Source organism: Sphaerodactylus townsendi, linkage group LG01, assembly GCF_021028975.2.
Source record: "Sphaerodactylus townsendi isolate TG3544 linkage group LG01, MPM_Stown_v2.3, whole genome shotgun sequence".
In the NCBI taxonomy this organism is placed as follows: Eukaryota; Metazoa; Chordata; class Lepidosauria; order Squamata; family Sphaerodactylidae; genus Sphaerodactylus; species Sphaerodactylus townsendi.
The window spans coordinates 62,839,582-62,867,352 of record NC_059425.1 but is presented as its reverse complement, the minus strand read 5'-3'; the positions used below and the strand labels follow the sequence as shown (position 1 = coordinate 62,867,352).

At 41.4% G+C, this 27,771-nt stretch overlaps 2 protein-coding genes across 2 annotated transcripts in view; one reads left to right on the top strand and one right to left on the bottom strand.

The window, feature by feature from the left end:
- TP53BP2 (tumor protein p53 binding protein 2) overlaps positions 1-24,263 on the top strand; it is a 59,887-nt gene extending 35,624 nt beyond the window's left edge. The window contains 15 exon segments of the mRNA XM_048504131.1: positions 6-107; positions 902-1,076; positions 6,170-6,351; positions 6,672-6,836; positions 7,083-7,320; positions 9,825-9,953; positions 10,528-10,676; positions 11,530-12,004; positions 12,819-13,597; positions 16,976-17,035; positions 17,037-17,114; positions 17,318-17,451; positions 18,121-18,287; positions 20,755-20,954; positions 23,477-24,263. Of these exon segments, the coding sequence (XP_048360088.1) occupies positions 6-107; positions 902-1,076; positions 6,170-6,351; positions 6,672-6,836; positions 7,083-7,320; positions 9,825-9,953; positions 10,528-10,676; positions 11,530-12,004; positions 12,819-13,597; positions 16,976-17,035; positions 17,037-17,114; positions 17,318-17,451; positions 18,121-18,287; positions 20,755-20,954; positions 23,477-23,518 (3,075 nt within the window). The 3' untranslated portion in view covers positions 23,519-24,263.
- Positions 24,264-24,948: 685 nt separating this feature from the next.
- Positions 24,949-27,771, bottom strand: part of LOC125436868 (calpain-2 catalytic subunit) — a 45,549-nt gene continuing 42,726 nt past the window's right edge. Inside the window, exons 19-21 of the mRNA XM_048504251.1 lie at positions 26,402-26,518; positions 26,159-26,217; positions 24,949-25,596 (exon numbers count right to left, since the gene is read on the bottom strand). Of these exons, the coding sequence (XP_048360208.1) occupies positions 25,573-25,596; positions 26,159-26,217; positions 26,402-26,518 (200 nt within the window). The 3' untranslated portion in view covers positions 24,949-25,572. The remainder of the gene's footprint in view (positions 25,597-26,158; positions 26,218-26,401; positions 26,519-27,771) is intronic.

The window sequence follows — 27,771 nt, the reverse complement described above, 5'->3', positions numbered from 1 at the left end:
GGAAGGTCAGTGCTCCTAGGATGGATATGACCCTGGCTGAACTGCAGGAAATGGCATCACGGCAGCAACAACAAATAGAGGCGCAGCAGCAAATGCTGGCTAATAAGGTTTCTAAAATAAGTTTCTTTGGAAATGTTCTGTGAATATGACATCAAAAGGATCAGTTTTCTAAAGATTCTTAATGTTGAAAATGGTTTAAAATGTGGTGTTCCAAGGTGAGATGTATGGCCAAAGCCATCCTGTGAGACCATAGCAGAATCCAGGTGTCCTTAGTGCATCCTGTTCAATCCCTTGCCACTTTTGAAATGTACAAAATGGCATGGTGCAGTGTTTTGTGTTCCTTGGAAGCTTATCAGGAATTCTCAGACGAAAAGATCTGCCATGGTAGACACATTTCAAAGAGATAGCATGCCATTCACTACCAAGAGTAAAACTGTACAGGAGATACCTATCAGTGAGGACCATTGGAGAGGGAAGGTGCTGTGAATTTCATCTTAGAGGAGGTACTGAGAAATGGGGAGGCGTAACCCTTTCCTCGAAAGCCCATGTTGTGATATATACCTCTACTACTGCCCCCGTCCCCCAGCTGCTTTCCTACATCCAGGGGATGAGACCCCTCTCATACCTTCCCTGCTCTTATTTGAGCCTCCTAAAGGGGCCTTTCTTTTGATAATTTCTGCATGTATTTAGACCCTGAATCAAAAACCAGGAGTTTAACTTCCTTCAGTGATAGGTCTTTGTTCTTAATAGTTAAAATAATCAAGTGCAGTGCAGTTTTCAGTACTGTAGTGCATAATACATAATATGCAGAAAGTATCTGTTCCACAAATCACTGTATCCAGTGTCAGTATGTTACCTTGATATCACAGATTCAGTTTCATAATATTCATGTCTTATTCAGGAGCAGCGGCTAAAATTCTTGAAGCAGCAGGATCAGCGGCAGCAACAACAAGCAGCAGAACAGGAAAAACTTAAAAGATTAAAAGAAATTGCTGAAAATCAGGAAGCCAAGTTGAAGAAAGTGAGAGCACTCAAAGGTCACGTGGAGCAGAAAAGACTCAGTAATGGGAAATTAGGTGAGCTTGGGTGACTGACTTCATGTTTGATTTCATTGTTCAGATGTTCACATCATAGTTAAATTTGCTGGGAAATTATAGATTTAATTTATTGGATTTTTGTTGCAAATGTCACATTTATAACTCTTGTGGTTGCAATCATATGCCTAGAAGTAAGCTCCTCTGAAAGTCATGGGTATTTCTTTTGAGTAAATACGGATAGGATTGGGCTGTTTCAGCACACTCCAGAGGGCTCCTATGGCAGTAAGGGCCAGCCACCAGCGCAATAACAACGCTGTTGATTTGTTTGCTGTGGACATTCTACTGGAGAGATAACAGCATGTGTCCTGCAAGGGCCAGATTTCACAGCACCAGCACTGGGGTACATAGAACTTCTGGCTCACCCACCAGTCAGACAGCAATGCCCCTGTGAGTGACACATACAGATGAAGCCAGTCACCATTCACTGAATCAGCCACTGTTGCTTGATAGTACTCCCACTTCTCCTACAGACAGCCAGTGGATTGGTAAGAAAGATCCAGCATCAGTACAGCCTGAATAAAGATCCAGCCTATAGGAGATGGGCTATGTCACTTAAAGGACACCCACTTTTCCATGACAAGGGCTTGACTGGCAGCAGAAATGCTGCCCACATGCCACCATTTCTTTCCAAACCACACTTCCCCTCCTATAATTAAGCTTGACCCCACAGCCCCCATGCCAAAGACTGGTATCCTAAGAGAATAGCTAAGAGAATAGGCATCCCATTAAGCACTCCACTGCATCCCTGACATCACTACCAGCTGTATGGGGTCATGCAATGACATTGTACTGAAAGGCATGACTTAGTGGGAAGGCACTCGCATAACGTGGCCAGGGCTGCCCACATGGGGATAGGCAAGCTGATATTTTGCCCCGGCTTGAAGCTGATATTTTGCCCCGGCAAACTACAAAAGGGGGAACTGGATGGCCCAACTGATGGGTTGCAGTGAAGATCCATCATTTTGGCAAGAGCACTGCTGTACAACTCTCTATGCCATAATCATGGCAGCAGCTCCCAAGCTGCTCTGGGTCCCCTGTGCCTGCACTGCCAACCTGCATGGCTTATCAGATTCCAGCAGTGCTGTGGGGGAACCAGTACTCACACCCCCCCCCCCCCCCCCCGCATTGTAGATCAGCCACACAGAACCCTTGGACCACCCAACAGCCCATTTCCTGTGATAAATGCATGTGGCAGCCAGTCATGTGTGTGGGAGAAAGGGGTAGGGATCAATATGTGGGGTCAGCCTTAAAGGTGCCACTGATGCCTGCTGTGTTTTGCAGCTGAAAAAAAAAGTATAGTGGCATCAGAAAAACCAACAACTGCAATTCCTGCATGGACATCCCTGAGTCAGAGCCAAGCATCTGAGATGCATGAAGGGACAGTCCTATGGGGAAGTCACAGATGGGGTGGGGACAAAGAGGGGCTTGGTACTAATCTCATCCACTCACAAACAGACAGGGATGGAGTTTTAAAACAGCCCAGACTTTACTGAACAGCAAATCATGAAGAAGTCTGATGAGCTGGGTTGCCAGCTCCCTCAGTCCAGTGAGCTAAGCTGTCTGTAGCACAGCATCCCTGTGAGTGAAAAGGACTCCTTGGGCAAAAGGCTGCCTGAGGTAAGATGCTCCAAACACCTGTCCAGAACTGGTGACTGAGCAGGAATGGCATCATCCATGCTCCTAGGACTTTCTGTTGAATCACCACATGCACAGATACATAAACATAAACTTGTTCAACAACCAGCACAGAAGCTGTGTCAGAAACAGCCATTCCTACGAAGCTCCATCTGGGTCTTAAAATGGTTTTATTTGTCTCTTTTTTGAGGGATTTAAAAGTCAGGTTAGCAGTTCTTCCATAACAGGAAATGTAGATAGTAACAGAACTGAGAAGTTTGAGATGGGAAGAACATACAGATGAACAGAAAAAATCTAGTGCATTTTATCCTGCCAGGGAGTTCACTGTGGCATGCATGAGTCTCCTTCCCCCATTGTGTCCTTGTAACTAGCCTGTCAGATAAGTTAGGCTGAATATATGTGACTGGCTGAAGGTTACCTTTCAAACTTTGAATGAAGATTTGGATCCAGATCTCCAAGATTCTAATAGAATTCTCTAACCACTATACCACACCAACTATTTCTGCACAACATGTCACTATTTGATGAAATTTGCTGCCTTTGGGTGTAGTGATGGCTTTTAGCTAGTCAGTGACTTCTTTGACCCCTCCCTTGCATGCCACCCCTCCCTCCCCTCCCTTGCATGCCACCCTTCCCTCCCTCCTCTCCCTCCCTCCTCTTCCCTTGCATGGTACCCTTCTCCCGCCCTTCCCCTTCCTCCCTCCGCTAGGATGGGTGAGCCATGTCCAGATGCTGGGCCCCTCCACTTCCCTCCCATCCCTGGCATGCCACCTCTCCTTCCCCTCCCCCTTATTACACTAGGGTGGGTGGGCCATGTCCAGATGCCGGGCCCCCTCCCCCTCCCTCCTATCCCTTGCATGCCACCCCACACTCCCTCTCCTCCCTCCCCTTCCCTTGCATGCCACCGCTCCTTCCCCTCCCCCTCCCTCCACTAGGGTGGGTGGGCCATGTCCGATGCTGGGTCCTTCTCCTCCCTATACCACCCCTCATTACCTCCCCTCCCCTTCCCTTGCATTCCACCCCTCCCTTTCTACCCTTCCTCTACTGGGGTGGGTGGGCCATGTCCAGATGCCGACCCCCTCTCTTGCATGCCACCCCAAACTCCCCCTCCCTCCCCTTCTCTTTCATGCCACCCCTCCTTCCCCTCCCCCTTCCTACGCTAGGGTGGGTGGGCCATGTTCAGATGCCGGGCCCCCTCTCTCTTTCCTTGCATTCCACCCCTCCCTTTCCTCCTCCCTGTACTAGGGTGGGTGGGCCATGTCCAGTTGCTGCCCCCCCTTCCCTCCTATCCCTTGCATGCCACCTCACATTCCCTCTCCTCCCTCCCCTTCGCTTGCATGCCACCGCTCCTTCCCCTCCCCCTCCCTCCACTAGGGTGGGTGAGCCATATCCAGATGCTGGGCCCCTCCCCTCCCTTGCATGCCACCCTCACTCCCTCCCCTCACTCTCTCCACTTCCTTTGCATGACACCCCTCCCCTCTGCTAGGTTCTCAAGTGGGGGAGGTTCCATGGAGTCCTTAGGAGTCCCCTCCCTCTCCCTTTCATGCCACCCCTTACTCCCTCCCCTCCCTTACTTTCCTTCCCTTGCATGCCACCTCCACTCCCTCCTGTAGGGTGGGTGGGCCATGTCCAGATGCTGGGCCCCCTCCCTTGCATGCTATCCCTCCCCCTCCCTTTGTTAAGGTGGGTGGGCCATGTCCAGATGCCGGGCACTCTCCCTTGCATGCCACCCCCTCCCTCCTGTAGGGTGGGTGGGCCATGTCCAGATGCCGGGCCCCCTCCCTTGCATGCTACCCCTCCCCCTCCCTTTGTTTGGGTGGGTGGGCCATGTCCAAATGTCGGGCACCCTCCCTTGCATGCCACCCCTCTGCTCCCTCCCTCCCCTTCCTTTGCATGCCACCCCTCCCCCTCCCTTCGTTAGGGTGGGTGGGCCATGTCCAGATGCTGGGCCGCCTCCCCCTCCCTTGCATGCCACCCCTCACTCCCTCCCCTCCCCTCACTCCCCTTCCATGCCACTCTTCCCCCTCCTTCCCCTCCCCATGGCTTTCTCGTAGGAATTCATAAGTGTCCGATACGAGTGTCTTGACTCCTCAAACCTGCCGCCACACTCACTCAAGTAGTCTCAGCTCCCATTTCATCTTCCTCAGCTCCTTGGTATACCAGGGAGCCGATTTGGGGTGGGTACGGAGAGGACGTCTTGGAGCAATCTTCTTGATGGCTTCAGAGAGCCTAGAATCCCAGCCCTCTACCAGCTCACCAAGAGAGGAGCCAGTGGGAGGGACATCCTGCTCATCTATGTATTAAATATTTGGAGGTGTTCCAGTGTATAGTATTGATTGGATGAAGATGGCTTAGAGAATATGTGTAACAAATTTGATTGGACATGAGAGCACAAATATAACTTTATGATGTTAAGATACACAAATTTATGATTACCTGGCCAGATAGTCTGTAAAAAAGCACAGAGGACATAGGTCTGACCATTGGCATCGGGGGGAGGGTGGGAAATGGTGCCCGGGCCCTGCTCCCCTCCCCCGCCTCCTGCTTACCTTAGCCCCTGCCTGGCCCTTCCAGGCTGCTCTGGGCCACGGGGCCTGGCGGGTGGGGTTGTACAGAGGCTCCCAGCAGCGACTTCTTCCAGGCCTGGTGAGGTGGAACACAACTGGCTCTGACCCTGAGAGATTCCTCTGGAGTCAGGTTTCCTTTAGCATTTCAGAAGCGGTATAATGAATAATAAGGTCGAGTCAGAAGCTATCATTCCTCTGTCTTCAATTCTGTTTTATGAACTTGTATGTGTTTTGCTAGCTATATTTCTTAGAAAAGTTTTTGAGAATTGCATCCTATAAATATATGCAGTCTGAACTTTTTTAGTTCATTAGCTCTATAGCTTGTTTTATTGCCCAGCAAGCTATAATTTGCAAATGTATGGAACTTAATAAGGCAGATATCTACTCCCTGCCATTAGAAGACACATATGTAATTATAAATTCAACCAAATTTCTTTCTTAAAAAACATTCTAGTTCTTCAGTCTTTTATGGATGCCTTTTATGACACAGAGGAATGCTTCAGTTCAACAAATCTTCCAGTGGCTCATTGGAGTTGTCACAGAACAAAATCTCATGTCTCAAACTTCTAGTCTGAGATCATACATATCTGACTATCTTCTCCCTCCCTGCACCCCAATGTTAGCTGCCAAAATGAGATGTCTTGTACAATCTCGTGCTTATCTTATATACCATGTTGAAACTTTTTAAAATAATCAAAACATTTTCTTAAGGTTTAGCGCCTCTAAAAATTGGAAATGGTGGCTTGACAATTGCTGAGTTCTGTGCTTCAGAGCTGCATGCTGCTTCTGTCCCCTTAACATCTGCCTTGGAAGCAGCCCACATTTGGTCATTTCTCAGCTACAGCTATTGTGTTCTGTCTTTCTCTCCAGTGGAGGAGATTGAACAGATGAACAGTTTGTTCCAGCAAAAACAACGAGAACTGGTACTGGCTGTGTCAAAGGTAGAGGAACTTACCAGACAACTGGAGATGCTAAAGAATGGTCGGATTGATGGTTACCATGACAACCAGTCGGCTGTAGCTGAGCTTGACCGCCTGTACAAGGAGCTTCAGGTAATTGCAAATCAGATCTGCTAAACTGCAATTTATATCTAAAGGGGGTAGGCCATTCATTGCCTTGCAGAAGATCTTGGTTCACCATTTCCCGGCAAAAAAGTCAAAGAACCACACAACCATATTTATAGGTGATGCAGTGTTTCTTTAGGTTTTAGATTTTTAATTACCCGGTATGCTGCTTAAAGAAGCAAACTCCAACCCAAACTTCCTGACATGCCTTCCTTTTTACAATTCTCATTATTTTTTAAATTGCCAATTTCCATCCTGTCATCTGCCTTGCAATTTGTCCCTGATTTTCCTGTCTTGAATGTATTAAGTTAAGGAACAAACTGAACCAAGAGCAGAATGCCAAGTTGCAGCAACAGAGGGACTCTTTAAACAAACGCAACTCAGAGGTGGCAGTAATGGACAAGCGTGTTAATGAGCTGAGGGAACGGCTGTGGAAGAAGAAGGCTGCATTACAGCAGAAAGAGAATGTACCAGTGAGTGCCAAAAATCCTCTTTTCATTTTCTGAATTAAAAATTTTAAAACTTGGGAGAGGGAGATTAACTGAGAGGCTACACATGCATCCTAGGTGGTGAAATTTCTTTTGCAGTATGAAAACATTTTAAGTAATACATCAGCATTAATCTTTTGTAGGCAAGTATGGGTTTTTTTGTATGGAAAATGCAGCTGGATTGGAAAAATGACTTTGTGGTTACAGCCTGCTCTCTTTATGTATTCTTAGGTGTCTTCAGATGGGAATCAGCCACAGCCAGTTGTATCAACTCCAAGTCGAGTGGCGGCTGTTGGTCCTTACATCCAGTCTTCCACCATGCCACGCATTGCTTCAAGGAATGAACTTCTAGTCAAACCTCCCTTTCCAGATGGAACTGCAACCTTACAAACTCCTGACGGTCCATTGAAAACCCAAACCCTTCCAAATATGAGAGGTGGTGTTCTTTCACAAATGAAGGCTCCTGTTGGTAATTATCCATTTAAAATGCTTTGCCTTTTACACTCATTGTTTCACTTCATCTGGTTTTGCTATTTCAAACATGACATTAGGTACGCTAACTAGCTTGTCCCTTTTAATTTATTGGTCTGAAAGGAACAATGGTGTGTTTTGTGTTTTTAACTAGCTTTTCCAAGTAGTTTAATTGCCTAGAGGTGAGGTCTGAATTTTAAACAGATGTTTGTTTCATCCTGTGCAAGTTTATTCTGTTTGAATAGGAAGCTTGGTAAAATTGTTAATACAAAAATATTACAAGGTATGTCTGTCTTCAAAATTCTAGCACAGAAATAATTATCTGATGTCTGTTTTATCCTGATATTAATTAGAAATACTCAGTGCAAATTCTGTTAATATGATAAATATTCCATAGAATGTTAACATTAGGGTGCAAATAAAAATGTTTCTATCTCAAAGTGGAAAATGAAGATTTTACTGTTTGCTAATGATATACCTGGGAATAGAAGAAGGAAGTCATCAAAAAGTGTGGAATTTAGCAAATTGTTATATAGTTGGTTTTCCCGTAGAGCGAGTCAAAGTTTGGACTCTGCAAGAAAAAATATTAATAGATTAATCGTATTCAAGAATGGTGCGCAAAATATGGATGCCTCAATTTATGTAATGGCTTAAATATACTTGCCTGGTTTGTGAAATCTCAGGTTGGGCTGCTGCTCAATGCTTCATGCCAGGCTTCTTTTTGGAAAAAAGATACATTTTATTCCTAGCATAGAAATAGGATTCAGTTATGTAACCTGTGCATCCTCTCCTGCCCAGTAACCTGTTTTCTGAAGCAGTTAAATGTTCTGTGAAAGTTGCTCTGTGACTAACCCTGTGAAATTTGTGAATGTTAGGCTTGAACTTAGCAGAGATTTGGTTCCCCTCTCTGCTCATGTGTGCGTTGCATGTGAGTAGCCTTGAGTGAATCAGCATCTCATAGCTCCCAGTTGTTCTCTCGCAATAACAGGAATCTATATGGATGTAAAGCATTCTGTAAATGCACTTCTATACAAAATCTCTAATAACTTGTGTGGAAATTAAGGGATCATGCAATGATGAAAAAGCAGATCTTGCCAGACTACTCTGTAGTTGGCAATGTTCAATAGAGCTCCAGTGGCTGACAAAATTGGACTGATTTTTTTAAAGCAAACAAAGTGCCTCTTCTAGTCACCAGTACATGCAGTAGGCACTCATCTGCATACCTGCAGATTTGTAGAGACCAAACTTTATTCCTAGTCAGACCCTACAAACTGGGACAGCAACCATTGCACCATGGGTTGCACCATGCAACCAACTCTGTATTTTCAAGTTGGGGGTAAAAAAGCTCATAGTCAGCCTGGATTGGTCTCAAAATCCACATTCATTTCTTTTTCAACGTATGGTTTATATCTAGAAAAATAATACACAAGGCTGTATAATATCCAGAATTCAATGAGTAGTATCCAGTTCTTTACAAACCTGTTGTTTTCTTTTCCTCTTAGAATAAGTCATCTTTGTTAATAATATTGTATTCTAGATTATTCTATAAATGATGGTGAGATTATAGAGTTCCATTTGGAGTGATACTTATTCTTGCCCCTATTACTAAGGCTGTGACTATTTCTGTATTGTCTGTATTGTATTGTACTGTATTCTGTATTCACACAGAAATGTGACTATTTCTGTATTTCTGTATTGTCAGTTTTTAAAATAGCTTCCTTTCAGATTTTTTGTACATAGTCTGTCATTTCTCTGCTTACAATTAAAATCTGTTCCCAGAAGGGAATTGTTACTGGACGATTCCAAAATACAAGTCTAATATTCACTTTAATGTCTGAATTGGTCTCAGAATCCACATTCCTTTCAATATCACTGTGTTATTAAGCTAAAGAATCCTGCTTTGTACTTGATTTGTCATTTGATTTGTCATTAATTCTTATTTGGGAGAGCCTTGTGGAGCAGCATTTGGGTACAGAGTGTGGAGGATTTCCTGCAGTCTTAGAAGAAATTGTGAACTCTCCCTTGTGCCAGCAGCAGCCCTGTCCAATCATGCCAAGACCACTTCACATTCTAACCCTCCCCCCACCCCCCGGATCTGATAGATTATTTTTTCTTTAAGTAACATAAACATTCTTGTTCTGACAATCCTGCCCCTTTTTTGTTAATTAAAGAGGCTTATCGCAGCTTAGTGCAAAGTGAACCATCTATAAAATATTAACATTCTCTGTGTTCAAGCCAAAATTATCTAATAGCAAATCTATTTGAGACAAAGAAACCAATTTCAAAAATACTTTTCTTGCTTTAGTTGTGCTTTCTTTTTGCTACTTTCTCTGCTTTGTGATAAACTCTCCTTTTGATTGCTAGATTTAACATTTTTCGTGTTAAGAGCAGAGAGAAAATACTTCATTATCATTTTAAGGACTATAGCATCATTGTGCGATTGCATGGGCCGTAAAATGTATTTCTTTCTCATTTCCATTGTGCATTTCCTCTTTGCATTAGGTCCTGCTTCTGCTGATTCAAAACCTCCACTGGTTATTAGTGACTGGAATAATTCAAGCGCTGATAACTTTATCAACCAAGCACCAACGTCCTCAACAGCAAAAGCCAATGGTAACAGTGAAGGACAGGGTAGGTTCTTATTGGGTTAATAGTTGTTTTTATTGTTGTTGGCCAAGATAAAAGAATGTTTCTGCTTTGGAATTTTCTACAGTGAGATAGTATTCCTAACTGGTTCCTGGAGTGGTAACATATACATTTCTAAATATGTTCTGAAATAAATTGGACACCATGAAATTTATTCAAAGATTGAGTGGAGAATTCGGATGGAGGAAGTGACAGGGTAATGCCAATGTATTCAGGTGCTTTACTTCAGTCCAGTGGATCGGGCTATGATTTTCCATCAGCAGTAGGAGTGGGCTGCTGAATTTTTCCATCTTCAGCTTAGAAGCTCCGTTGCACCTCCTGAGAGTAAATGTACAGCCTGGGTAATTGAAATTGGTTTCCAGTTTACTGACTTATTCCTTACAGTGGACATCAGTCATTTTTTTCTGTGCCTGCTTAGTTGTGATTTTTGAATTCATTTTACAAAACAAACATTCATTTTCATTTGCCACAGATTTGTTGCACTACATCTAACTAGTCTTTCTGTTTTTCACGAGTACTCCATCTACTTGTTTTAAATCTGACTTTTTATTCTTTTCAGCTGCTGAGGGTGACATTCCTCTTAGAGAGAAGAAAGTACGCCCTTTTTCCATGTTTGATTCTGTTGATTCAAATGGAGGTACTGGAATTCCTGCAACAGGTACACTGAGAAAAAATCAGAGTAGTGAAGACCTCTTGCGTGATGGCCAGGTATTTAGAAAAAAATTCTGTGAATGCTGTTATCATGGAATGTTTGCTGAGTGACTCAGTCTCTTGTGTGTAATTTATTGTATATAATATATGACCTGAGATTTGGTTTAAAACTGACTTCAAGGGCTCAGTGGCTACCTTTGGCAAGTGATTATCTTCTCCTTTCTTTCTCAGTGATAGTTCATTACACAGTAGCAGTTATTTGCCTGAATGTGAAAGAAATTTAACCATATGTGTGGTAGAAATGTATACCATGTCCCATTTAGATTTTATACAGGGCTAATAATGTATGATGTCTGTGCAGCCGATATATGTTACTAACTCAAGATTTACAGAACGGCTGAAGTATTATTCAGAGTCATTACTATAAAGCTGTATCTTAGGCTGGCTTGAGAGCCAGCGTGGTGTAGTGGTTAAGAGCAGGTGGATTCTAATCTGGAGAACTGGGTTTGATTCCCCACTCTGCCACATGAGCATTGAACTCTTATCTAGTGAATTGGACTCCACCCACTCCTAAACATGAAACCTGCTGGGTGACCTTAAGCCAGTTATGGTGCTTTGGAACTCTCTCAGCCCCACCTACCTCACAAAGTGTCTGTTGTGGGGAGAGAAAGAAAAGCAGTTTGTAAGCTGCCTTGAGTCTCCTTACAGGAAAGAAAAGTGGGGTATAAATCCAAACTCCCTACTCTTCTGTACTATTCAGAAGCAAAGGTGGAGAGTTTTACTCTCTCAACATGTTATTTGCAGATCCAAGTGTCTTTTTAACTCATTAGTAGACAAGCTTAGTTTAACCTTTAACTTATTATGATTGGAATACATGTTTAATTCTCCTGCTTATTGTTTTGCCTCACAGATGAGTTCTAAAAACATAGCAAAAGTACCACCACCTGTTCCCACCAAGCCAAAACAGATCAATTTACCTTATTTTGGTCAAGCCAGTCAGCTTCCCTCCCCGGATGTTAAGCCCGATGGTAATGTCCAGAAGCTGCCCCTGGTGATTGCAACTGTGGGAAGCAAGCAGAAGCCGCTGACGCCACCTGCCCCTCCGCAGATCCAGCAAAGAATCCCCGTGTCCCCAAGTGGTTTGCCTCCTAATCAGGACCAGGCTCTTCCCAAACAAGAAACTCCTCCTGCTGCAGCTGTGAGACCTTTCACCCCTCAGTCAGCCAAAGAGGCCCCTCCACCCCCCTTTCGAAAGCCACAGACTGTGGCGGCAAGTTCAATATACAGCATGTATACAAAGCAGCAGACTCCTGGGAAGAACTTTCAGCAGGCAGTGCAGAGCGCTTTGACGAGGGCACAGACCAGAGGGCCACATTTTCCAAGTGGTGAGTATTTGGGTGTCATTGAACTTTTCAAGAACACTGCAGTTCTATTTCACCAAAGGACCCTTGATTCTCTAAAAAGATTGTGTGTGTGTGTGAGTGAGTGAGAGATGTTATATTGTCAGTACGAGCAGTTCGAAGAACTCCGAAAATTCCATGTGCAGTTTCTCTTAATGGAGGATTTCTCCTCCCAAATAGCTGTGAAAATAAATTTGGTTCTGGGGAAACCTGAAAGAGATTATTACAAATGGATTAGGAAGCTTTTGTATATTCTTGCAGTCATGAAGATGTCAATGGTGGCCTGGTTTCACTTAATATTGTAATCCAAGAGCAACTGAAAAAACAAGCTTTCATTACTAAAGTGGGTGGTGCTTACCCACCAGTACACCAATGAGATGTGCTCACCGCAGTTTAAATGGGAAATGTTTTAAATCCCCAATAATTGAATGCATTTGCAAGTAATTCTCATGATGCCATGGGATCCTGACAACTTGTTGCCAGAGGGCAAACAAACCCAAGTCCTCGGTTTGTTGGGCGACTGTTAGCTTAAGGAACACAAGTGCACAGTATTCCTCAGTTACTCCCCAACACTCACCCCACTTGAAGGAAAGCAAATGAAATCCTTCAACTCTTACCCCACCTCCCCCCACCCAAATCATTCACACTGTGACAGTCAACTCCATATTTGCAGTTTTGCTTTCAACCAGCTATTGCATTTGTGCTAATGTGTCCTGTGTATACAGTGTTCTTTAATAGAAAATATATCATTTTCTTTGTCAAAATGCTTATGGGTTTTTTTTTCTAAATTGCTCCACAGTATATGGAAAACCAGTCATTGCTGGAGCTGCTCCCCCAAATCAACAGCATCAGACGGAGAACATTTATTCAAGTGCCCTAGGCAAGCCAGCCAGTCCAGAGCCTGATCTAGAGACTCCAGGTTCAGCCAGTGAAAATAATGAAACTGAACGCATTCCTCGCCCACTCAGCCCCACCAAACTGTTGCCTTTCTTGTCAAATCCGTACAGAAATCAAAGTGATGCAGATCTGGAGGCCCTTCGGAAGAAGTTATCTAACGCTCCAAGGCCGCTGAAGAAACGTAGCTCCATTACTGAACCAGAGGGTCCCAATGGGCCTAATATTCAGAAGCTCTTATACCAGAGAACAACACTGGCTGCTATGGAGACTATCTCAGCTCCATCATACCCACCAAAGCAGACTTCAGTGGCTGTTGCTGAGAGTTCAACAGAAATCCCAAACCCTTACCTAAGCACAGAGATGAACAAAGAAATGGTTCCTACTTCACCTGAGCCTGCTGCTGCAGAGGAGGAAGAAAGCACAAGTATCGATCAGACTGTTGGGCCTGTGCCTTCGTTAGGACTAGAGAGTGTCCCTGAAGGGATATCAGACAGCACCTTGATCACTCAGTCTGACATGGAAGAACCAAGGTTTGAGATGCCCTTGCCCATGGAAGTGTATATGGAGGAATACCCCCCCTATCCACCTCCTCCATACCCTTCAGGAGAAGCAGACAGTTTGGGAGAGGACTTGTTCAGTATGCGACCTCCTGAAGTCACTGGACAATTTTGTTTGCCACCTGTAAGTAAACAAACAACTTGGCTCACTCATTTGAGACTGTTGTGGAAGTAATATATTACCTCATTTCAGCTGGGTTAGCCAGTTGTTGCGGACATGGTTGACGTGCTCTGTTTTATTATTAACAATGCAATTTTGATTTATTGGAAGCCCAAGTCAGGCTGAAATGAAGTTGAAATATAGTGAATTGTGCCTTCCATTGCACAATAGGTTTTAGATTTGTAGGATTTTCTCAGACTGTGTAAAAGGCAAGTTTGATCACCAACCTCTCATGGTAGTTGGTTAAAGCAAACATTCCACAACATTTGTAGATCATATGGTTAGAAATGCAAGCTAGCTGAAAATGTGAGAAGTGAGTGGTCATCAGCATAAACAGAAGCCTGCAGCAGACAGAATTTTCTCCCTTAGAAGTTTCTTCACTCCCCCATCCTTTTATTTTTCTTCTTCTTTGGGGCTGCTAACTCTTTCTTTCGACTTGGCTGTTCGGCTCTGTTTTTGTGTTCTATCACTTTTAGAGGCATTGTTTAGAATTTATGACAGAGACATCTGGATAATGGTGCAGGCATTGCAGTTAACAGCTGGCAGATGAAATAGCAGAACATGTCCATAAACCATTAGTTTACACTTGGGTGTGGGGAACAGACTCTATGCCATTCTGTTTTCTTAACCTGGGTGAAATTGCTGTCTGTATTGGGATATGTTGAGATCAGATTCCTTATAGTGTCCCTTTGAATGATTGTGGGTTTGAGTTTTGTGTTCTGTGGAACCCCCTCAAAACAGCATATAATTAGGACGTTTGTAAAATTTTTAATCCTGCGCATGTTCTGAAAATCCGCATCTAGAACAGTGTGAAGAAAAGCATCTAAGCTGTGTGGTCTGGCCTCTTCAGTATGGACTGTCGGATTAGTGACATTCATGGGCCTCACCTGATGCTCAGTGGCAGCTGCTGTTCTATTTACTGCCTGCCTTCATACAGTGCAGCTCATCTATCTCTGTCATTCACACTGAAATCAAATCAATCCACCTTTATTGCTTTACCCATGAAATGCTATAAAACAAACAAACATTAACAAGGAAGTTGAACAATAGTCAGTGTTATAAATAAAACACATACATTAAGATCAGGATAATTGGACACTTTGTTTTTAAAATTGTTGCAACCAGTTCAGTAATTCCAGAGTCATGACCATTCAACAAGTACTGGATTTTCTCCTTCATGTTTGCAGGTCTTGTGGCCTGAAGTATGACCACAAAGTCTCTCATGTAACTGACTAATGTGGTGTATAAAATCTGGTGCTCCTCTCCCACATGGTCAAAGCCTCTCCTGGCAGGGGACATGGGAGAACCTTCCTGGTAGTACATTTGATGGGAAGGCACTCATTTGTGCCAAAGTAAAACATCTTTGTTGAGTGCGGATGTATAAATTATGGAAATAGTGGACCGTAGTTGCTGACTGATTATGCATACAAAGCATGGCGGGAGAGCATAAATATGGCTGAAAAGAGCAGAGTCTGATGGTCATGATCCACAAGTCTCTGTTTAATAGATCCAAAAATAAACAATTCAGCAGAGAGTAATAAAGAATCATATGCTGTGACGGTTTGATTCAGTTTTTGGAGAAATACAGGAACCAGGAAGCCCTGTAAGGATTGCTTTTCAAATGAGCAAGAAAACTGTTCCACTTGGCTCTAAAATGAATTGAGATAGGCGGCAATCCAAGCGCTTATCCCCGTAGAACTTTGTCCCAGTTCTGCACAGGTAGCTAGACAGGGAACACATTTAGGGATCCCTACTCTCTGGCAAGAAAAGGAGGCTTGGAGGGCCTCACTATGATTGTTTGAAGCATTGATATGGGAATACCATATAAAATTTGTGTTAGAACTTTGGCGGCCTTAAAAATTTTGCTTCACTGAAACCTTTACATCTTCTTAAAAGCCTAGTTTGCCACTCTGTTACTTTAAGCTGGCATTGTTGTTCTTCCCACAGTTTCTGTTGCTGGGCTCTGGAAAGACTGGGATGCTTCCTTTGGGGACAGAAATCAAATGTGCCACCCTGTGGGGCACCGCCGAGGTGGAGCTGTCATTCTGGTCACTTGAGCCAAAAGCTAGGTTTGGTTGAAGCAATAATAGATAAGCTACTTACTAGTTTCTTTTTTTGAAACTTAAATACTCAACCCCACCCCAAAAGTCATCTTGCTTTGGAAAGCAGGTTGCAGAGAAAATAGAATCCCTCCCCTCCTCTGCTTTCTGGAGTCTGAACTGAGGAATTGCCAGCGTGACTCATTTCTGTTTATGCGTTTTCATTCCGACATCTGTCAGAATTTGCATATCTCTCTGAATAATGTTTATTTGCTGCTTTTCAACCAGTTGGTGATATCTCTGGTGTAAAATAAGTGCTCAACAAATGAGTCCTGGGTTGAATGTGTCTTGTGACAGAATGCGAGCTGTATTTCTGGCAGCTTTAAAGTGTTTATTATTTATTAATTTGATTTCAAAGCTAGCTGAAATCAATCATCTCAAGTTTCTCTAACTGCACTCCTATGCAATTTCTGCAGTCTAAGCCTATTGAAACTAGTTGATTTAGATTGCAAAAACTCTGCTTAGAGAGTTTCAATTCTGTAATATTCATTTTTAGTGATCAAAAACAGAAGGGTCCTGTGTATTAAAACCTTTGCTTTACATTGTTCCTATTACTGAAGCTTTTGAAAGTATGGAAAATTCAGAGAATAGATTGCTACACACTTTGAACATAGGCACTGTTAAACTTCTTAACCCTGTCTTGTCTCTATTTGATGCTTCAGAGGAAGGCAGAAGCATACCTTCATAAGAGTTGAAAACTCAAAAGTTATGAATGATTGCATCAGTCCTTCCAACAATCCCTGTTACTGGTGTATCACTGTCCAACTGATTGGGCTTAATATTTTTTCTGATACATTCTGTTCCCACCTACCTCAATCCTTCATGTGTTTGCCTGCCCTTACTCCTTTTTGTACCAGTCTCTGCAGCTGTTTTATTCTTGTTCACTGCTTACCTCCTCTCATCCACCTTCACATGGCGACTCACAGTGAAATACATTCCTGACTCTTGCAGCACATTATGTTAGCATCATTCAAAAATTTTGAGAAACTGCTACTGTTACCTTGGTTACATTGGGAGATACTCCCTAGGATAAAGTACGTGATCATTTTTAAGCCCTTGGTTGAAAATCTTTTTTTAAAAAAATCAAGGTTTTGAGCGTATATGTAAATTCTGGTTTTATTAGATACAGTTTTTAGCTTCCTGAAGCAAGAATTTACAGTCTTTGTTTAGTATCCTTGACTTGTCAGTGCAGTCATCCTTGTGAACTGTTAAGTCATTTAAAAATTTACCTTTTCATCCTTAGGGGAAGAGGACAAACTTGCGTAAAGTCGGCTCAGACAGGATTGCCCATGGAATGCGAGTGAAAATTCAATCCTCTTGCTTTGCTTCTTGATTCTTCTCTTGAAGGAGAATTTGACCTTGTACAGAGAATAATTTATGAGGTATAAATTCATTTTTTTCCAGTGTTGAACTGAGAAAGTCTAGAGCTGTATGGATTTTTGGGTGAAGTCCAAAAATGAGTTATGCTCACTATCAAACTTTTGCAGATGGCGGAAGAGCACAGATTGACTTATTCTAGTGTAAGAAGACAATGGGATAAATAGAAATGACATTTACCCCCTAACATTCTGTGTTTGATCTGTAGGTTGAAGATCCTAGCTTGCCCAATGATGAAGGCATCACTGCACTTCACAATGCTGTTTGTGCTGGTCACACAGAGATTGTGAAATTCCTCGTACAGTTTGGTGTAAATGTAAATGCTGCAGATAGTGATGGATGGTAAGAGTGATGTTTGGTTTCTTTGGTTTAGCACATGTGTAAGTTAAAACTAGTGGATCTTTCTGACCTGCTGTTATTGCTAATGATCTTGTGCTGATGTGGAGTCCAGGTATAAATATTCAGCTTTACTTCCTGACACAGAATTCCCTTTATAAGGGAAGGAAGGAGTTGCCACCAATGAAGCAGAACAGAAGGTGGTCTGAGTAGAATAAAAGTCTGTAACTGACTTCAGTGTTCTGTATGAAGACAATTTAGTTAGTAATGTTCTGTCTTCTCTATCGTTCCCAGTTAGATAAGTGCAGGAGTGTGAGTGTTTATACATAGCAAAGACATGTCTGTTTAGCTGAAATTAGATGCCATGCCATTAGTGAGAAAGGATGCTCATGTTGGTCACTAAACAGCTGTTCCTACTGCAGTAAAAGCAGCATTGAGGAGATGCAGCTGTCTATTTTTTAAAAAAAGATCCAACTGTCTTTCCCTCAAACCTGTAGCAAATTTCATCAGCATGGATTTTTACATTTTTTCCTGCATGCCAATAAAGGTATCTGTATCTTTCTATCTTTAAATGTTTAAAGTAATGAACATTCCATATTTTTCCATCTGAGAATCAGGAAATTCTTGAATAGACAGAACATGCTGTCATTTTTTCCTCTTTTGTGGAATCTGTAGGACACCACTGCATTGTGCAGCATCTTGCAATAATGTCCAAGTGTGCAAATTCCTAGTAGAGTCAGGTGCTGCTGTGTTTGCGACAACCTATAGCGACATGCAGACTGCAGCGGACAAATGTGAAGAAATGGAAGAAGGCTACACCCAGTGTTCTCAGTTTCTCTATGGTATGTAATAAGAGGTAGATGTTCTAGAATACCTGTCATGCTGCAAGTTCTTTTTCTTTCTACGGAGGGTCTGAACCTTCATGTGAGAGCTACAAATGGAGATTGATTGCCATCTAGTATTACAGGTCTCTTATATCAGCTGAGTAATGCTGACTGCCCTTGGACTTTTGTTGTCTTTATTTTACAACCTCTGATCACTCATTTGCTTGGTTTTTGTGTTTGAGCTCAAAGCAAGGGAAGATAGACTACTGATTCTCAGACATGTCTTTCCTATACGTGAGCACCCTGGATATGCATCAAGTAAATCTGAAAAGGTATTGATTGTATGTAGTTTAGTGCCCATGTCAGGATAGAGGAGTTAATTGAGGAAAGTTGATCAATTTGAGGGTACCTGCCCATTTCAGATTAGGAGATTTCAAGGTGATCCTGTTTGTGAATGAAAGATACTAGCACTTTTCTTTTCTTTGCAAAGAGAGTCTTCCAGCATATTTTATGGCATTGATTTGTTTGGATTTCTCGTCATATACCACTAATGTTAAAGTATCTGTTTGGTAGCAAACGTAATCCCTTCTTACAAAGAGCTGGGTCAGGCTATTTTTCATCCTTCTGTTTCTTCCTATCCTTTTAAAATGGTCAAACGTGATATTCAGCTGCATTCAGCTGCGTGTACACTGACAGGCTTGGTATATTTGATAGCAGTGAAAGAGCTCTCATGTAAGCTTGTGTAATATTCTCCTAATCCCTTTCAGTGGCAAAGGGCATGCTATGCTTAAAAACCTGTTCAGCAAATCTTGCTAAAGTTAAATTAATCTATGCTGAAGAACTAAGACAGTTTAAGCATATAATCTTACCCACTGGGATTTGATCAGTTCTTCCATTTTGAATGCGAGACCCACTCTTGGATGTATTAATGGGGAAAAAAATAGAATGAGTGACCTGTATATTTGGCTGTATGTACTTCCAACTGCATGTTAGAGTAACTTTAGTTACCTCTCTGCCATTTTTTTCTTGGTTCTGAAGTTCTTGGTTCTGAAGTGGAATTGTGGTAATGTTGTCCAGGCTGCTTTCCAGGCCTTAATCTTACCATGTGTAGCACTCCCTGCAATACATAGTATCTGCCCAGTATCCTTGTATTGCTGATTCCAGGTACTGAGATCCAAGAATCTCAGTACCTGGAATCAGCAATACAAGGATACTGGGCAGATACTATGTGTTGCAGGGCTTCTAAACATGTGGAGTGCATGTTCTGTTACTGAGCTTATACCTTCATGCTCTCAGTTATACAGGTCCTGACCCTAAATCTAATGTGTTAGTAGCATATACTGAGGCATTCATGTAGTACACCATTCTTGACTCTGTTTTTTTCTCTTGCTCTGCTTAAACTTAATTAAATCTTGACCATTGAAAAATGTACTGCTCCAGCTCTTGAGTCAGCCATTGGAAAATATACATTTCTTATCTGTTTGAAAGCAGAAACATTTTTAAAGTTTGCTCCTGCTATCAAGTATCAGCTGTAGATCAAAAATTTAGAAAACTGTTTTGCAAATTAACAAGGTGGATTTTAAATTTTTCAATTGTTTATTTGCTTATATTATTTATATTTCATTTTTAAACCTACTTCTTTTGCAAAAAGCCTTTTACAAGAATCCCTTGTGACAAGTTCTGCATAGATTGAGACAATATTGTGTGTTTAGCTGTTGATCACCTCAAGTGGCACTGTATGTTTCTGATGGTTGCTGTCTGCTTGGTCTCTCAAGAAGTGAATGTATGTGAACCTCTGTATAGAAAATTTGCCTATATGGCTTCACTTCTAGTCAAGGATGAAAGTAAATTGACTTTTGTACAGCTGCTATTTCTTTTGGGGTGGGGAACTTGAAACAGAAGATGGGAAGTATCACTTCGGGTGCTTTCTTACTTGTATGACCTACCACCTTATACCACCCCTGCTTCCAGCGTTGCAAATTAGACCCAACTAATAGGATAATCTTGTTGAAGTAGCAATTAGAATATGTATATGGTAACTGAATAACCTTTGCTGTGGCATAAAAATTACTTATCTTCCTTTTGTTAGTTATTTTGATAGAATTTTCAGTTTGTTATTGTACAGAAACAATAATATTGCACCTACGGATGGTGTGTTGATTTCTGCTGTTTGCAGACAGTGTTGAACCCATTTCCCCAATGACAAGTGGATGGAATGATTTTCACACTTTGACGTGCCTGTTAGTGTATTTGCGTCATGTTAATATGTAATTGCTTGGGCATTCTTACAATCTGTTCAAAATGTTTGACTGTGTTGTAATCTTTGCCTGCTGCAGCCTTTCCGATTAACAAATAATTTGTTATTTGTGCTAGTTAAAGTATTTTGTTGAGAGTGCAGAAAAAGAAAAAGAACCCTTGATGTCTGTGGTGTGACTGCATAATAGTGTACTGTAAGTTGCTTAGTTCTTATCTTTTTCTGTTCTAGGAGTGCAAGAAAAAATGGGAATAATGAACAAGGGAGTGGTCTATGCTCTCTGGGATTATGATGCTCAGAATGATGATGAATTGTCTATGAAAGGAGGTGATTGCATGACAGTACTTCGCCGGGAAGATGAAGAAGAAATTGAGTGGTGGTGGGCACAGCTAAGTGACAAGGAAGGATACGTGCCACGTAATTTACTTGGGGTAAGTAGAAAAAACAGATATTCAAAGTAGACCAACCCATCAGTTTAGAGAGAGCTCGTTTGTTGCTTCTCTCTGCATGCATGCAAAAGAGTGTTAGGAGGCATGGCACCCTTGCTCTCTGTGCATACTTACTAGCAGAATGTTTGCCCAAAAAAAGCAGCAAAAAAAATTTCCCAGGGTGGCTCTGTAGGGGTTTTATGATTCACCTGGGATCCCGGCTTCTGGGATGAAAACCATTGTCATGGAAGATGATGGCAGTCTTTCCAGCCATGTGACTTTTTCTTCAAAAAAAGAGAGTCAGTACACATACCCAAAAAAGAAAGCTAGGTTCAATATGCAGTAAAGAAGAGTAAATCTGTGGGGAGTAAAATGGCTAATAATGGGGTTTTCCTGTGATACCTCCTAATGTACCGTCTTTAGGTCAAATGAAGGGTGTCTTGGATAGCAAGAGACAAGTACTCAAGGGCAGTGATTTTGAGTTCTCCTTTCTTTCCTACTCTTTCCTACATGTCTAATGTAGGAAATGAGAGAATCTCTCTAAACCATCTTTTCTAGTTTTATAATTCCAGGCTCCTATACTGCAGTAATACTATATAGCAAGCAGATGGACGGTGGTAACACTGTATTTGTAATTCTTCCCTTTGCTAATCTTTTCATACATGACTAGTATCTCTGGTGAAGGAGATAATCCTATAGCACTGGCAGACTCTTGTCTTAGTTTCAGTTGATTGATATTTGACGCCTAGCAGTACCACTGCCTCAGTTAGATAATCCACTGATTCACAAACACAGCACATTTTTAGTAGTCTGCTTAGAGGCCTGAAATCTTAGGCCTTTCAAAGATAGCTTTATAAATGGCATCTGTCCTCGTCAGTCTATTATTTATTTACTTTATTTATTTATTTATATATTCAATTTATAGACCGCTCTCCCCCTAAGGGCGCAGGGCGGTGAACAACATAGATAGAGCACAATATATCAAATCAAATTAAAATTCGTTAAGTTAAGTAATACAGGCTCTAAAAGATAAAATATAAACCTTCCCCATTAAAATGCAGCATTAAAATTAGTATTAATACCAGATTAATTAGTATTAATACCAGATTAATAATAGTATTAATATCAGAAATAGTTCTTCCTGCTGCTTGTCTGGAGTTAAAATGTCTCATTTGTTTAACAGATACCTTTAGAACTTTTGAAACTCTTCTAGCACTTGCTAATGTAAAAAAGAATTTAAACGAATATTCTGAAATCAGATCTTCATCTTCAGTGTTACTACTTTAACATTTGAAGTCAGAAGATGTCAGTCATTATCTGTAGCTGCTTTGCTTACTTAGACAGCTCCTTGATTAGTTGGTTCATAGTGATGTACCACTTTGGAACTGACTGTAGCACCAGTATTTGGGAATGATCCTGAATGCAGCTTCCTGGTGGTACTACCAGGCTAGGAAGGAAAGCCAACCCTAGAAAGCATCAGCAGAGTGAATGGTGGTTGATGGGGAGGATGAAAGACATTGATGTTGAAAAGTAAAATGTGTCAAACATCTGTTTAGATAAGGTGTATGATGAAACAGTCATAAAATGTGACTGAATTGAACAGTTGTAAAATGTGGTAGTTATCCGCCAGTCTTGTATATCTATTGTGGTCTTGTATATGTGCCCCCCCCCCTCCACTCAGTGGGGCTCATGGGTGGCATCACTAAAAAGTTCTCCCCCAACCAATTCTTGTGAAATTTTGATTTTTCTGAATAGCCACAAGAGTTGTATCTAGCACAAAATATCCATTTGTGCTAGGTCTGTTTTACAAATAGAAATGCAAGAAAAATACTGAAGTAGCTTCTTGCTCTGAGTCAATCAAATGTATTCCCACTTGCTTTTCTGCTTGTACAAAATAATGCGCAACCAGTTCCTGGGCACTGTGACTAAAGTCCCAAGTCTGTTTATGTCTGTCCTTGTACATCTCTGAATTGAAGGTACTGATTATTAAAAACTCTAGGTGGCATTGTCTTACATATTGCCCAAAATTTCAGGTCATTTGTAGCTTCCCTTAAAGAAAAAGGGGAAGCTTATTTTGTAAACTTTGTTTCTGTTTTCTTATTGGATAATTTTATGTCTTAGTACCTGATTTTACAATGTATGATATGCCTAATAAAGGTTATATCGTACTGTATTGAAAAAGGGCAATGTATGAAACTATGATATACAAGGTTGTCTGATGCTGCAGTTCTTGGCACGTCCATATTGAAGTATCGCAAACTATTTGCTGAATTTAAGTTGAATAAGTATTATCCCTGCCATTCATATCTATTCTTGCAATTGACACTTTACTGTAAACTGTTACATCATCTGCATAGGAACGATGCTTTAAAATTACTGTTTGATTGACTGTGTGGGGATTGCCACAGCAATGCGCATGACAAGCTACATAACTAAACTGTAGCACCAACATTGCTGAAATGTAATTTTTATATTAACATGTTTTACGCACCTTGTATCATTTATTTTAATTTTTTCCCCTCTAGCTGTACCCAAGGATTAAGCCGAGGCAAAGGAGCTTGGCATGAAAACGTTTGAAGCAATTTTTTGAAGTACCAGTTGCAGGATGGGTGTATTCTTTTCTACAAAAAAACGTATCTTTTTTGTGTTTGGGCTAATTTCAAGAGACTCATTTCATGGACAATGTGATGAGAAAGCAGTATTGAATGCGCTTTTAAAACAGATGAAGGATGGATTATGTTCTCAAATGATGGAAGATGTTTCCCCAAGCTGGAATGCTCCTTACTAGCAAATGGACCAGTGTCCAGTGACCCCGTGAATCTAATGGGCAATCCCTGCCTGCTGTTTCTGCAGATGGCTTTTTTCCCCTTCCTTCATAATACATCAGCAGGAGAGAATCCAGTCAGTTCTTGGGGGTAATAGCTTCCCCAGCTCCTTGCATTCCCTCTAGAAGCAGGACCAGTGCTATTCATAGAAAGCTAAACACAGACTCCATAAACAAAACAAGTTTAAGTAGAAGTGTTAACAATATGAAAACGGTATAATGCATCTTACCATAAGAAATCTTTTGAATCAATTCTTTAAGCAATAACTTTAAAGTCCAGTAGCATTTTATGATTCCAAAGTGTTTAAAACGTTATTCTATGAGCAGTGTAGTTTTTAATATGTTTTTATATAAAAAGGATCTTGTCTTGTCTCTTTTGTAATTTGAATATTAAATGTAGAAAATCTGTGTAGACTCTATATATTACAAATGTTTGTTATAACTATCTTTTTATTCTTAAATGTGATTAAAAATCTTCTTCAGAAATATCTGTTTGGTGTCAAGTTAAAATGTTTAGCCACACAAGCCCTCTGCAGTTGAGTTCTCTTAATATGCTGACATGGCTGCATCAGAAGGACAGTGCACGACTCTCTCGTCAGCAAAATGGATTTTGATTGTTTCTTGACTCTGTAATAACTCATCTCTATAGCCAGCATCGGTAAAAATTCAGGCAGTGCACGTAACGGCAAGCCAGTTTTCGACAAAATCCGTTTACGCTGCTGGATTTGGGAATTCTGGAGTTAACTGAAAAGGCAGTGTTTAATATCAGGCTGTCTTCTGTCCAAAACTAGCAGTAGCCTGCCATGGCTGCTTACATTCTGAGATTCTGCAAAGCTCCGGCCTGACCGCTACTGCTTTGGACTCCAGCAGCCTTTTTAGCAAACTTTTCTCTTTGATGTTCTCTTTGGTGCATTCAATGTAAGCAAGTCCTCCAGTTATAGGAAAAGGACTCTCAGAAAACGTCTGTCTTCTGTATTCCTTGCTTGAAATGGGCTTTCCTCATGCTTCTGCTCAAATTTCTGCAGGTCTACCAATTTGACACGAGACTTTCTACTCATCCACCCCCCCCCCCCCCCCCAATACTTTCCTTCTGGAGCTTTTTGTCAAACTCCTTTATCACGTAATAAAGAACAAATAATAAAGAACAAAAAAAACCCCAATCACTTTCTTGCATGGGTTTTTAAATAAACTTTATTGCAACATGCTCATTAACAGGGCCACTGCAGTTCTCTGCAAATTCTGACTTCTGAGATGGCTCTTGCCTTGCTTTTTAGGATATGCAAAGTGAACAACCTCAGCATGTATAGGCAAACACAAAAGTGGAAGTAACATATGACAGCCAGTCAGACTAGAATTTGGAGATCTGAATTCAAATTTCACTGTAGCAAATGGCCCTGTGAAAAATATGGGCTGTAAATTAAGTACATGTAATATACTTTTTTGCAGTGTTAGGATGAGTTTCAGGTGCTACTTTCTAGAATTTGAGAATTAGCAATTAAAATAGGTGGCAGCTACTAATTGAAGATATTGAGCTTTTATTTTAAAATATATTTCCTGCTTGTGGCAAACTCAGCTGCAAAAGCAAATAAAACAATATAACATAAAGTTAGTATGTTGAAACTTCCAAGGTAAAATTAACTTCTTGCATATTCAGCTTGAGTTTTCCTTCCTCCTCAGCAGCTTTGTCCATAAATATAAGGCACAACAGTGTGTAGAAACATAGCAATTTTTGCATATTCTATAATGATTTTGGACCATGTCCCTGTGAGAAATCTTCAGCTAAAATCTGTTCCTTCTTCATATTATAGTAAAGCACACCCACTATGGGAGAGAGAGAAAGATCATGTCACAAGTTTCTGTAATACACTTGGTAGAAATCAGAGATAAATGTAGTTAACTTGTTGCTTCTTAAGAGGAAACGATCTGGCCACACAACAAGTATTCCAGGCAAAAAGCAGAAACTAAATGTTTTGTATGTGAAACTGGGAGCGCTGTGGCTTCCAGGAATTTCAGAGACAAGGACTACAGAAAATGAGGCTGAACACTGTTCTGCTTCAATGTGTATCAGCTGATGGCCATATCAGCCTGTGGCAGTCTTGGATCGCTTCCACCTTTGGTGCACTTGCAAACAAGAGGACTTTGACAACTAAAGTGGCTGCAGGGCACAAACAATCCCTGCATCTGTTATTGCGGGGGGGAGGGCTGAATTAGCCTCCCCCTTAAACAGAGGACCCAAATTGTGACATGTTGATCAGAACAGTGCATACCCCCACTGTCCTTTTAGGGAATGCTTTGGAATGAGATGATTTGGAAGTTTTCCTCAAAAGGGATTGAGTACTAGATAAAGTTATGCCCTTAAATGTCGACAAGCTAATTCACTTACAGTGACAAGGTTCATCTGTATGGTTCCGGTTTTCTCAGTATCCAATTTCTTAAATATCTCTGTTATTAGAAAAAAAAGACAAGGGGGAGCATGCCTCACATTACAGTAGAACCTGCTATATTTAGACCCAACCCAGTCTGAGCACTGGGAACAGGTAAGGGAAATGCCCCCCCCCCCCCCCGAATAAATTATAGCATATTGGTTTAGGATGGAGATCTAGATGAGCGGTGATGCAGTACTCACTGAATAAAGTTTCCAGTCGGATCAAACACCTAACAAAGTTGTCAAAATCAATTATCAGCTGTTCATCAGCAAAACGGGCCACGATGACTTGGTGTAACTGGCAATCCAGTTTGAACCCTAAAGCACAAAAAAGAGCAACTTCACTGACAGTTTTGAGTTCAGAAGATTGAACAGGAAAAATGTAACCAAACAAGGGAAAATTGTAGAATGACCTGCCTGAAGAGACCAAGAAAGGCCCACGCTATCATTCTGCAGGACATGTAAAACAAAAATGTTCAGGAGAGCATTTTTATTCAGAGATCAGAGCTGCAGTAGCATGCCCAGGAGGATGCTTGGAATAGAACCTGCTGCTACACTGCCTCCTGTACATTTGCAATCTACTCTCAGCACTGCGTATGGTATGTCAAGCCTTAAGACGGTTTTCCTTTTGCATTGTTCCCCAGTTTCTGTCATCCTAGTCCTATAGCATTGTTACTGGGTGGTTTGTGCTGTCAAGTCAGAACTGTTTTATACATAACGAGATCAATGGGTTAAGCATTAGCATTTTGAACAGTTGTGCTGTCCCTACCGTGCATGATCAGGACATAGCTGCCATCATTCTTTTTCCATACTGGTGGGTTATTTAAGGAAAAAACAAGCATTTTCTGTGGGCCTCATTCTAAGTATGTGCATGTATTTATGTACAGCCTGACTAAACTAGTATTTTGTACCAGTCAGCTTTGGGCAACAGAGTGGATTACTTATGCACAAAACCTCACAGAGGCCTTTATTTTTTCATTATAATAATAATCCATCACCTCGAATCTGCCTTGAAAAACCTGAGCCATTCTGGTGAAAACTCTTGGAAAATGGATGAACATTGTTCACTTGCGCTGTTCTCGTTTAGGCAGCTTTGCCTATAGAAATTATTCCTTTGCTATTCTCATAAATAAGAGATACCCTAGAGCTGCAAACAACTATACATAAGCAATGTGGCGAAGAAATTTAATTAACACTCAGCACGGTTCTCGAAAGCGTGGCACTTTTAGCATTGTATAATAATGAACAAATTCTCACATGTATAATAATTATCTAAGTCTACTTAATTTCAGCAAACTTTTGCCTTTTACTTGGCTATATTCTTTGAGAGCACTGACAGAAAGGCTGCACAATATTGTCTAAATCCAGTTAGGGACATACACATGTGGAAAGCAGGCCTGTGCTTGCATATCTGTAACTAGATGAGGTACACTGTCTGCAAACAGCTGATATGCTAATACTTTGTCCTTTGATCTTACTGATAAGATGGAGTCTTTGTGTGTATGGTTGTGTAGCTCTATTGGAAAGTAATAGTACTAATTAACTATTTGGGAAGGGAAGCATGTTTTATT